The 12,080-nt window shown below is 47.7% G+C and overlaps 4 protein-coding genes across 4 annotated transcripts; 2 read left to right on the forward strand and 2 right to left on the reverse strand.

Moving 5' to 3' along the window:
- Positions 1 to 3,516: 3,516 nt before the first annotated feature.
- PFICI_05399 (uncharacterized protein) lies at positions 3,517 to 6,042 on the forward strand (the record flags this gene model as incomplete). The annotated part of the gene is made up of 3 exons (XM_007833980.1): positions 3,517 to 5,376; positions 5,432 to 5,672; positions 5,738 to 6,042. The coding sequence occupies 3 exons, from the start codon at positions 3,517 to 3,519 to the stop codon at positions 6,040 to 6,042; spliced, it is 2,406 nt and encodes an 801-aa protein (XP_007832171.1).
- A 376-nt stretch (positions 6,043 to 6,418) lies between these two features.
- On the forward strand, positions 6,419 to 7,584 carry PFICI_05400 (uncharacterized protein; the record flags this gene model as incomplete). Its single annotated transcript, XM_007833981.1, has 4 exons — positions 6,419 to 6,694; positions 6,758 to 7,065; positions 7,143 to 7,282; positions 7,355 to 7,584. The coding sequence occupies 4 exons, from the start codon at positions 6,419 to 6,421 to the stop codon at positions 7,582 to 7,584; spliced, it is 954 nt and encodes a 317-aa protein (XP_007832172.1).
- Positions 7,585 to 8,411: 827 nt separating this feature from the next.
- PFICI_05401 (uncharacterized protein) lies at positions 8,412 to 9,290 on the reverse strand (the record flags this gene model as incomplete). Its single annotated transcript, XM_007833982.1, has 3 exons — positions 8,412 to 8,732; positions 8,794 to 9,187; positions 9,241 to 9,290. 3 exons carry the CDS (start codon positions 9,288 to 9,290, stop codon positions 8,412 to 8,414), a joined length of 765 nt encoding a protein of 254 aa, XP_007832173.1.
- A 727-nt stretch (positions 9,291 to 10,017) lies between these two features.
- On the reverse strand, positions 10,018 to 10,836 carry PFICI_05402 (uncharacterized protein; the record flags this gene model as incomplete). Its single annotated transcript, XM_007833983.1, has 1 exon — positions 10,018 to 10,836. One exon carries the CDS (start codon positions 10,834 to 10,836, stop codon positions 10,018 to 10,020), a length of 819 nt encoding a protein of 272 aa, XP_007832174.1.
- Between the last annotated feature and the right edge of the window lie 1,244 nt (positions 10,837 to 12,080).

A 12,080-nucleotide genomic window follows, 5' to 3' on the forward strand; every position in this document is an offset into this window, starting at 1 on the left:
CTGTTCGCGATAATGAGGGCTGGGTACGTGGCGCAATCTGATGAGTTCAATCATGTCAGCTTCTTGATTTCTCATGATGTTGGGATTTCCGCCATGTCAACAAGCTCCGGTGTAACGGACTGGCACTTCCTGACACATGACACGGAATCGGAAAGGGACTGTCCAGAGTAGACTATTAGGGTTTCTCTGATGCATAGTGAGCAAAACCATAGGGTTCGATTGCTTACACTGAATGTAATTATCGGGGTTCTGTGATTGAGCGCAGGTGAGTATGCCATTGTTGCTTAGCTCGCATGTGAGTGCAGCAGTCTCTGACAATGGAGACTGAAGCGTTGCATACGTGTCAAAGAATATGTAAGAGTAAAAACTTCCACCTTTTTCGGCTGATGCAATAATACCATTACGGTATGGGTCGCTCTCATAGTCGATTAATCTGCCCGTGCCAGTGTCCAGACCTAGTTTTGTTGCCAGATCACTCGAATTCGTGAGAGCTACCCTAGTGTCAAAGAAGTCATCATAGACATTAAAGAATCCCGCATGTGTGCCGTCGGCATAGCGGGCGAAGAGAGTGAAGCAGTCTGATGTGACTGGCGTCGGTGTTGGCGTTGGCGTTGGCGACGGCGGTGGTGATACGTGATACCCAGCTGACACCACTGATACTGCTACAGTCGCCACCAAGACTATACGCTTGAAGAAGGTCATCTTTGAAGAAATCTTTCGTCAATTGAGTAAGGGGTTTTTATACTCCACCGAGGAAGCAGAATGGGATGGTTATGAATGGTTCCGTCATTCATATTTATATAGCGTCGATGGCGGATAGCGGCTACATAGACTGACCAACGTTAACACCTCCTTATGAAGTAGCAGTCATTCGTAGTGATGAAGCATCTATCCAACACTTGTTCCTTATTCGCTTTTCCAGCAAGATCAAAAAGAAAGGCCTTTTTCTAAATGTCCGTGTTTCGTAGTTTCAGCCACACGGGCAATATGGTTTGTCTAATTAATGGCACTTATTGAAGAGACCTACGACTGAGACCAATTGCATTGGAAATATGGACTGTCTACAAAAGTAAGGATTGTGTTGTGAGCCGAGCCTGACTACTTGTAGGCTTGCACCAATAAGGCGCAACGAGAAGCGAGCCAAGTATATTCCGAAGACGCAATGGCGAAGAGGTTCACCCCTTGTTTATCAAATTGATTAAGATCGTCTTGGGGAAGCGGAAGCAACCAACTCTTCTTTTGTACTGCACACCACTTTTGCGTGGCTCGACTCAATATTCTTTTTCTGTTCGCCCAGTTGAATAAAGCGTTTTCCGAAAGAATGTCACTACTATACTATAATGTCAACTCAGGATCCTCAGGATCAATGAACACGTTGAACCTCTTGGAGCGTTATTTGGCCATGCCATGAATACAAGTGTCATACATGTAAGGGTCCGGCAAATAAGCTTCGTGCCTGCCCCGGTCAGAAGCCAAGCGTGCCAAGAACTTGGGCCGGATTCAGAGGCACGGGAGTTTGAAGATCTTCCACGGCTTAATTTGGTATGACGGGATATTTTCTAGGTTGGCAAGGCACCGGAATAGATTCCTAAGCTACCAAAAGTTCCATATCAATTGAACCCCAATGGTTTACAGGAGATACAGTTGCAGTTTGGTTGGACATGACCCATTGCCTTGACAGATGCTAACAACGCACTTGACGTTAAACAAGTTTGGGGCAGGTCAAACAGAGAAGTCGATTATAACGTCAAATCGTAATCTCAAATGCTTCCCCCAAGTTTGTTTGAGTATTAAAGAGCTCCTAGTGTCAGTGATGCGCTTCGTTTATGTTGCGGTATGACACAACCCAGCTTGGTGAGACGTCGCGATTGCAACCTGAGCTGTAAGTGGCGTCAAAGATTGCGCCTTGTCGGTAGCCGTGACTATATCTTGACAGAATCTAATCATACCTCGGAGGGCGGTTTAAATTGCAGCAATGTTAGTCAATAACGCACGACTGTTTAGTGGCTCAGCGTTGTGCAAATAGCGGGCAGCACAGGAGAAAAGGTTTGTCGAGTCTTTCTGTTTGCTTTTTCGACCACCATCCTTGAATCCCGCCACATTCGACATAGCTTTCCACAAAGCACAGATTTCGATGTTACACTCAAATTCTTGAAATTGCCGGCCATGCCCATCGTTTTGAAGCATATCCCAGGCGTGTTCAGTCAATTGGCCGACTACCAAGGATGTAGTTGTGTTCATATCGAAGTCGAAGAACTAGAGGCTCTTACAGGCGTCACTTGGAGAATTGAACGATGATAACGGCTTTCTTTAAAAGCCTTGGGAATATCTGAAAGTAGTTTCCAAAGAGTCTCAGCCTTCCTTTCACCGGCGCTGAACATGTCGTACTTACTCCGCATTGACCGCTATCTTGATCAGGACTGAACAAATGAAAATCAAATCATTATGCTATGACAGCAGATTTGTTGAATAACCCGATGGGAGTCGGTGGTGCAAAGGAATGCTCGCAGCGTTGTGCTGGTATATGAGCACTAGGTATGTACATAGAGTGGCCCCTGAGAGAGAGATTGCCTGCATGAGCGATGACGCGAGAGCCCGAATTGGAGAAGGTAAGGAGATCGACATGATTGGAATTCTATCAGACATCCTCTCAGCACATCGTCTCAATTCAATTTGCTGTCAATGCTTCAAGATAAGCGCTGCATAGACGCACGATGTTCATCGCGTCTCTTGACATGATTGGCAGTTGAGGGCCAAGCCGTTTGACCTCTGACCAGAGAAAAGTATTGACCCTCTTATCAATGCACACAAGCGCGTGGCGGCTGCAGGAGGCCCACCATCTCGGTATATGCTGGACTGTTGCTTGGAGCGGGTCTTCTTTCTCGGGATTGCGCATCTCTGCAGAGTAACACAAATCAAGTTGCTTCATTCCAAGTCAACCACACTTCTTTGTCCGTCGTCGTAAAAATATAAATAGATCAGGAACATTGCAATCAAAACACCAGTCTTGTATCTTGCATAGGCCTTTTGAACAGCTGTAGATACTGCGTGATTGAAAAGTATGAAATAGAAGAAAGTGTCATAATGACAAAGACTAGAACCACCGTGTCGATGTGCCATTTGGTAAGCACAAGGCAGAATCTGTTTCTTATCTTTTCATGTGCCTGAAATTTTTATTCATACGCTTGAACTTGCTTCTTGACATTTATTGGGAAATAAAAAGGAATACCAAGAGGCTTTGTTTGCTTCTCGCGCCTCTCTGTGGTGCAATTGAAGGACAGGAACCGAGATTTGAGGAGCTGCACTTCATGACGCAGGATGTAGAACGTTGATGCTTGCGAGTACGTCAATGAAGTGAAGGCAATCTATCTTCTTGAAGCAGAAATAGCATAAAAGGTCCGCTACTCTCGCTCTGGTTCATCCTCTTCTCACTCCAAAGCTTACCCTCACTCACCTTGAACTTCCATTACTACCACTTACTTCAACAATAACTTCACTCAAACTTATACCAGCGACATGGTTGTTACCACTCTCCATTCCAGGGTTCTGGATGAGCTCTGCTGCAACGAACGTACCGACTTGATGGACTCCATCGACACCCTCCGCTCTCAAGGCATCAATCATTTTGTCTCCCTTCCCCAAATCATTGTTTGCGGAGATCAATCTTCAGGCAAAAGTTCTGTTCTGGAAGCCATATCTGGTGTTTCATTTCCCATCAAAAGCAATCTCTGCACTCGTTTTCCTACAGAGCTTGTCTTGCGCCGAACACCTCAGGCGAGTGCCAGTGTTTCCATCGTACCTCACCATTCCAGGCCTGATGTCGAAAAGACGGCGCTCGCAGGCTTTCACGAAGAACTCAAAAGCTTTGACGGCTTATCCAATCTGATTGAAGCTGCCAAGTCAGCAATGGGGATCACATCTCATGGAAAAGCATTCTCAAGAGATCTTCTCCGCGTCGAAATTTCCGGACCAGATCGGCCACACCTCACCATTGTGGACTTGCCAGGGCTGATTCACTCTGAGACCAAGAGCCAGTCGGCATCCGACGTGGGCCTCATCCAAGAGGTCGTAGAGTCCTACATGAAGGAGCCACGAAGTATCATTCTGGCTGTTGTCTCAGCCAAGAACGACTTTGCGAACCAGGTGGTGCTCAAACTGGCCCGGTCTGCGGATTCTTCGGGTAATCGCACACTTGGTGTCATAACCAAGCCCGATACTTTGCATCCAGGCTCTGGAAGCGAGTCACAGTACCTTTCTCTGGCTCGAAATCAAGAGGTTGAGTTTCGTCTTGGCTGGCACATTCTCAAAAATCAGGATTCTGAGGCCACCTACGAACCACTAACGAAACGTGACGAGCGAGAGGCAGAGTTCTTCGCAAGGGGCATCTGGACAGATCTGCCAGAGTCACTCCTTGGGATTAGCCAACTGCGCAACCGGTTGAGCAAAGTGCTCCTCAATCACATCACCGAAGAGCTACCCAGTTTGATTGAAGAGATTGAGACAAAGCGTGATGGTTCTCGCAAAAGGCTCGAGAAGCTCGGTGTACCCAGGGAAACCTTGCAGGAGCAGCAGCGACACTTGATTGGTATCAGCGAATCATTCCAGCGACTTGTTCGAAGCGCTGTCGATGGTAATTGGGATGATCTCTTCTTCAGTGATGAGAAGTCGACCCACAGCTATGGACGACGCATTCGGGCCGTCATTCGGAACCTGAATGAAGATTTCGCGAAAGTCTTGGCTACTCAGGGCCAACGTCGTCATATTGTTGATTCCAATCACGAATGCGCACTAGGAACATGCCTTCATGTCAGTCGAGATGACTTTGTCGATTACATTCGAGAGAAGATACGCACCTCGCGTGGACGAGAACTTCCAGGCCTGTTCCATCCCATGGTTGTCGCCGATATATTTCGTGAACAAGCAGGGCCGTGGGAAGAGTTGACTCGAAGGCATGTGCGTGGATGCTGGCAGGCATGTCGCAAGTTCCTCAAACACGTCATCGCTCATGTTGCCGATGCCGGGACGTCGTCGGCAATCCTTCACAAGATATTGCAGCCTACCATGGATACAATTTTGAGGGAACTCGATGCCAAAACTGGAGAGATCTTGGCGCCTCATCAGAAGAGTCATCCTATCACATACAATCACTACTTCACAGATACCATTCAGCGTGTCAGAAGAGAGAGAGGCCGAGCGCAAACGGCGACGGTATTGCGAGGATTCTTCAGTGTCTCGGATCTCAATGTCAATACATATCTATCGGACACATACAACCTTGATAATCTGCTCAAGTTGTTGACTGGGGATGATGCTGAGCCAGACATGCATCGATTTGCGGCATCAGAGGCGCTAGACCAGATGGACGCGTATTATAAGGTAGGAGCAAGTTTCTCCCCGTACAATGATTAACTCACAATTAAACCCTCAATAGGTTGCCATGAAGCGATTCCTGGATGATATTGCTGTCCAGGTAATCGAGGTTGTGCTTCTGGCTGCACTTCCGGCTATACTGTCCCCAGTCAAGATCTTCGAGATGTCATCTGAACTGATTGCTCGAATCGCTGGTGAAAGCGAGGACACACGCGCTCAGAGACATCAACTCATGAAGCAAGTTGTGGTGTTGAGCAAAGGCATAGAAGTCTGCAAGGAATTTGTCGTGTTCAAGGACAATGGTAAGAGGCAGTTTCAACACGAACTGGCGCAGAAACATCTTTTGTGCTAATTCTCGTCTTGGTAGATACAGTGCCGCTTTCTGTGAGAGAGGGACAAGAAGAAGAAGATGATGATGATTACCAGACTGGTGATCTCAACCCGCTTTCTGAGAAACCTGAAACGCAACGGCCAGCGAGTGCACTTCCGGTGGTTGTCCAAACTTCGTCTCACGCATCACCAACGGCCAAAGGCATAGATCTGCATCAAACGACTGAAATTGCAGAGGACCTTGCACCCGACGTATGGGGCCTTACATATTCCAAAACAAAAAAGATAAAGAAGGCGGCGAAAAAGAAGGTACCAACAAAAGATGCTTTCTGCTGGGAGTAGGATATTCAACGATGTAAGCACACCCAGAAGATCGGCACACAATATATGAGTTACTTTCTGCTCTATTGGTCTTGCGAATGATTGGGTATGACTTGGGCTGGCTGAAATACCCTGAAGTTCAGTTTCGTAGTTATGTAGGTACTCATCACTACCAGAAAATGGGTTTGTTGCGCTGAATAAAGACTGGAATCGATCCCTCGCGCTGCACGTCTTTATCCTTGGCGAGTCCTTGCATTTCAAGAGCTGAATGAATACTGCATCCCAAATTCCATGGGTTTTGCGCGTTGGTTGTCACTCTATGAAGTGACTGCCCACCTTCAAGCCCTGGGTGCAGGTGATTATAATCGGTTAGGACCAACACAAATCGAGAGAGCACATGGATGATGTAGTGCTTCACGACTTTGGCTTTGTCAAAGTCACTGGGCACGGAGTGAGCAATGGCGAGATTCGCGAGGCCCTAGACTGGACGCAGAAATTATTCAGATTGTCATATGATGAAAAGATGAAAGCCCGGAACCCACCAGGTCCAATGCCACATCGGGGCTATTCTGGTACCGGCAAAGAAAAAGTGTACTCCAAGGAGGACGTTGAGTTGCTCAAGAATGACAGCGGTGATGTCGGCAAGGGTCTGCGCAAGATTTCAGACTACAAGGTTTGGAAATATGGACCCAGCTAGGTTATGTAGTACATTCCGATACTAACTCCATGGTTGTAGGAGAGCTATGAGATCGGCAGCGAACATGACCCGGTGCAAGAGAATATTTGGCTACCAGAAGAAGTGCTTCCCGGCTACAGGTCCTATATGAGTGGATGGTACGAGCGTCTAGCTGGCGTTAGCAAGCTGCTGCTGCAAATCATTGGTCTTGGCCTGGAGATTGAACCCGACACTGAAGCCCATCGCCAATTGCTAAATCTTATTTCGGACCGGCACTGTCAATTGCGTCTGCTGCACTATCCTCCAATCAGCAAGGACAAATTGGAGAATGAGATGCTGGCCAGACTGCCGGCTCATCACGATTGGGGGTGAGCGTCCACTATCAAGAGCCTGTAGCTCCAATGCTGAGCCTCTCCAAGCCCGCTAATCGTAAGCTTTACTTTAGCACATTTACCTTGCTATTTCAGGATGAACGTGGGGGCTTGGAGCTTCAAGACCCTAAGACGAAGGCATACCTGTCGGCAGAGCCTGAAGAGGGATCTCTGGTACTGAATGTCGGAGATATGCTGCAGCGCTCTACGAATGGTATGTATTCATTCGTATACTCTCTCTTTACGATTTTTCTATTCAAATTATTTTATTAATCAAACACCAAAGATTACTTCATCTCGGCTCTGCACCGTGTCACGGTTCCAACCCTCGACAAGGTGCCTGCTCCTGGGCTACCACCCCGCTACTCAATACCATTCTTCACGTGTCCAGACTTTGCGAGTACTGTCGCCACTTTGCCCAAATTCATCACGGAGGAAACCCCTGGCAAGTATGAGCCAGTCAGATTCGACGAGTATGGCTCGATAGTAAGCAAGTATCAATACCAGGGAGAGTAGGAGTCTCCAAGATTGAACCGAGTCCATTAGTAGTAGTAGTAGTAGTAGTAGTAGTAGTAGTAGTAGTAGTAGTTACAGGCAATAAGACAGACAATATTCACAAGTGAAGTCCCTAGCGCCCAAGCCAGCAAACAACAGGGAGCTCAAAAGGCGAAAAAGCCCCGTCGACGCGAGCCCCTCGTTGCAAAGAATGTAACAGCCCACAAAGCCCAAATACCTGCCGTTGATGATCAAAAAGGTGTCGAGGACATCGTAGCGCCGTAAGGATGAACATGAGTATCCCGAGGCAAGCGGTGCGCGCGTTGCCAACGTGCCAAACGGTCTAGGTCTCGGGCACATTTGCAACACGCTCTGTTAGGCCGTAGCGTAGTGGACCATCACGCTGCGGGTGCTGCCACTGATTAGTGGGAAGATGGTGCCCGAGCACTGGGCCACGGCTCTAAAGAGCGCGGGCAGATGCCTGTATTGGAAATTTTCAGACATGAATTGGGTAAAGAAAGCAGGATGTTTGCCTTTCTTACTAGGCAAAACTTTCCGGAAATGATCTGACAAATGGAGTTTACAAAGATACATCGGACGCTACGGGAAGCGCGGTATTGAACTGTTGGTGCTGCGCCGCATGACTGCTGTAGATGCCTTTATCGACGTAAGGGCTGGTTGTGGCGGCCAACAGCAAGGTAGCAAGCACCGGAGGACGAAAAGGGATACGAGACGTTCACGACATAGAAGAACACACGGTGCAAAATGGTTTAAAATTTACCATGTAAAAGTGCCTAGGAGCACAGACAAGGTAGTTGAATCAATCACTGATATGCTGAACCACCATGCTACGATAAATGATGATCAAACCACGCCACCGCCTGCAACAGTGCCTGCTCCTTAGCAAACCGCTGGCCCTTTTGCTGCAAATCGCAACGGACAGCAAAACCATGGGCAACGCCAGAGAAGAGATTTATCTGATACGGGACTCTCACCCGAGTCAGAATGTCCTCGGATTTGTGACGCCGCTCAGTTGTAAATATCGAATCTGTCTCTGCCGCTGCTATAGAAAGTGGCTTGGTAATGGCAGCCAGTTCTTCCTCATCGACAAACGATGGATGCGCAACAAAACCTGCATCTATTTCAGAGACCAGGTGACGGATAAGATACTGCAGAAAACATTTTGTTAGTGTCGTATATAGAAAAAGCGTGGAAAGATCTCCACTGCACCTTTGCACCGAAGCAATATCCCACCGCCGCGACCTTGTTGGCACCAAGTGACTCTCGAAGGTATGCCACAGCCGCCGATACAATGGGATCTATAGCATCCTTGGTGTGGGGTTTCTTTCCGTCAGTTCCCTCCGAGATCCACGTCGGCAGATCAAAGCCCGGGATGCTGTCAAAGTTTGCCGGGGCCGGGTCTCCATTCATGACATCGACCACCAAGGTTTGGTAGCCCCTCGCCGCAAACTGATCAGCTAGCAGCTTTGAGTTATTGTAGATGCCGAGAATGTCGGGGATATAGAGGACAGTTGCTTCCTTGTGCTCGGTTCCCATGGGCGGCGTTGCGAGGTACCCGTCCCATTTTGAAGCGACTGTGATCATTTTGCCCGCGGGCTCGCCTCTGTCGCGATAATCAGCAGCTGCTCAGGTCATTGTCAAACTTTTCATACGCACTCGTGCTTGAAGCCTTGACCGCAACAGTCACCTGGAGGGTGAGATGCCATCTTGTTCAACTTTATCTGAGGCCGAAGTCTACGCCTGTATTGATCAGGACATAGGATTAGATCCCAGAATCTATCTATCACAAGCATACGACTTCCAGAGACCTATAAAATCAGATACATTGTCTTCCGATGATGGCCAACTCAAAGACTAGCAGCGTATGCTTACAAATGCCAATGTTTGTAGCATTGAGTGTAGAAGTCATCGCACTATCTCCGACGGCGACTACCGCAAGCATGATAAATCATCATTAGGATTGTGATATTCTTGGGTGCTAGGGTCAGTCAATGTGCCTCTCGACTCATCATGAAGTTGATCCGATGGTTCTTACTGTTGAGCATTTCCTTGCGTAGTCCCCACATTACCGAAATAGGCATTGCCTTGATAGGAATTACTAGATTTGGTAGGGTGGGGGTAAGTGTGCTTCAGCAGTCCGCCCAGGAATACGCGCATTTGTCTGATTATTCTCCGACAAGACCTTCAGTCAACCATGTCGCATTTGCGATCTGCATGCGTGACTTCTAGAGTCATGGTTCTCTGATTGCTAGTGCACAGTCAAGGATATGGGAAGGATTCCATCCACGGCAATTTTCCATATTTATACTCTGATAGTGAACGCTTCCACAAGCCCTTTGGGGTGAGTCTTTCAGATTTATCGCACTTTGATTTGAGTACTTGTTTGATTGTGTCCCATTTGCCCATGACTTGAACATTCTATGATGGAGACGATTACCGTGAGCTACGTTGAACTTCTTCGGCGATGTTGTTTGCTGCCATGCCCAATCTTGTCATGAGAGAAATATGTCTCGATTGCCGTGCGAGGTTAGTGACTGAGGAACCTAATGCTTCAACCTGGGCCAGAAAGCCCTTGAATGTATGAATCTGAAATTTGAGAAGACCTTCCATCATGTATAATTGCTCCTTTTTGGAAAACCCGCTTTGAGGTCCAGATTGAAACAATTCAAGACTGCAAGGTGCTTCATCAGCCATTTGCCCAGTGTTACTGCAGAAAAGTTGCTTCGAGGATTGGCCATTATTTTCACGAGTGCTCGAGGCGCTCGAATCTGATCCACTATCCGTGTTGTGCGCTATCAGGACAATTACACGCTTCAGTCGTTTGTGGATGCATTCAAACATCTCGGTAAGACGATCGCAAATGATTATGAGGACGCTATAAACTGAAGGAAGTTTGCTACAGGCGTCACACTGGAGGGGCTTATCGCATTGTGCGAGGATATTTTTCTGAAGCCAAAGAACCTGGTCGAGCGACAATGTTGTGATGCGAAAGTGGTCGTCATCTAGTTGTTGCACAATGCGTATAGCATCGTGGATGCAGGAGCATGGCGACTCGGTAATCTGTGTTTGAGCAAATTCCTGATCTACATGTGAAGATGAGTCACTCCGTGATGTTGAAGGCTCCTCTGGTGGCGATTCCAGCGTTTGCTGTTCTGAGAAGGCAGAATCAGACGAAATTGTCTGCACACTGAAAACTGTGATGACGGGGGCATCGGGTGCAGCGATTCCATGGTCGGCTACATCTGCTACCATTGAGGCTGTATCTTGTTAGCCTGTATCTTGTGCCACATGTAGAAGGTAGGTAGTGCTTTGCATGTTCTCAAAGTCATTCTTGGGCAACTGTGCTTCCATCATAAAACGATGGCCCACGGCAATAGACATAGGAATATGGTACATACATTGGCGCACTGGAACTGTATGATCAGTTTGATTCGTTTCATCTTCTACCGGTCCGGTCCGATCGAGTCTTTCTGATCCGAGGATTCGTGATGCCGGCATTGAAGACGACTGCATCACATTCATACTAGCTGACCGAGTATCTCTTGATAAAGTGTCGAATCTAAGATCCGCTCCTCGGACACTGGGGAAGATGCAGGCCTGTGATCTTGATATGCATCTATCGCAATCATGTAGGCGTCCGGTACAAGTGAGCTGTAAAGAGACCATGTTAGCGACGAAGCTTGAAATGAGTTTCCCCTGTTACATCTTGGAAAGTTTGTGATTCAAGTGGGCCAAATAAAAGTACGCACTCTTTTGGACACGCAAGCAAGGCAAGGCTGACGAGTCATGGGAGCGGTGCGGGAGCGATTCGCAGTGCTCACACGGCGTGGGTCAGCACTCCTCGATGCGACTTGTTCCATTCCTTGAGCTTTCCGCCGCCCCGTGCTTTTCAAGGTGATGAACATGGTTTCAATCGCAAGCGACTGAATCATGCGATGATGCCTCCGTCAACTTCACGTCCCTTTCTGATCGCTTGCTTATGTTCTTGCTGTATCCGCACACCCCAATTGCATCCTTGGGGTTTTCTCGCGTGTCTACTCTGTATTTTGTTAGATAGCACAAATCCTCAGTATTAGGGAGAGTATGGGGTTGAGCGATAGTGGTAATGTGCTGCGCATTCGTGATAGGGAATGTCAAAATTGCTGCGAGCAGGTGCAAGCGATGAGATTTGTCAGCTTAACGCGTCGGATAATGTCATGGGGCAAGGAACCGCTTCTGGTGCTCTATATCCTAAAGCGGTATTCCCTAAAGCCCACCTCGTTTGGACGCTCACCATATTGGGCAATGCGAGTGTGCGAACGTAAGTAGGGCCTGAAATCTAATCGCTCCCAAGAATAAATTCATCATCCCAGGCATTAAATTCCTTTCCCTTGATGGTTATTGCAGTCCATTTGGGGGATTTTCTCTTTCATACCCGGTTTAAGTCATTCGTTTTAGTCATGAAAAAGAGCTTGTCAACTTTTCAGAGGCCATGCATTGCCATTGGAGAGAGACCT

The sequence above is a fragment of the Pestalotiopsis fici genome, assembly GCF_000516985.1.
Source record: "Pestalotiopsis fici W106-1 unplaced genomic scaffold PFICI_Scf_3, whole genome shotgun sequence".
Lineage (NCBI taxonomy): Eukaryota > Fungi > Ascomycota > Sordariomycetes > Amphisphaeriales > Sporocadaceae > Pestalotiopsis > Pestalotiopsis fici.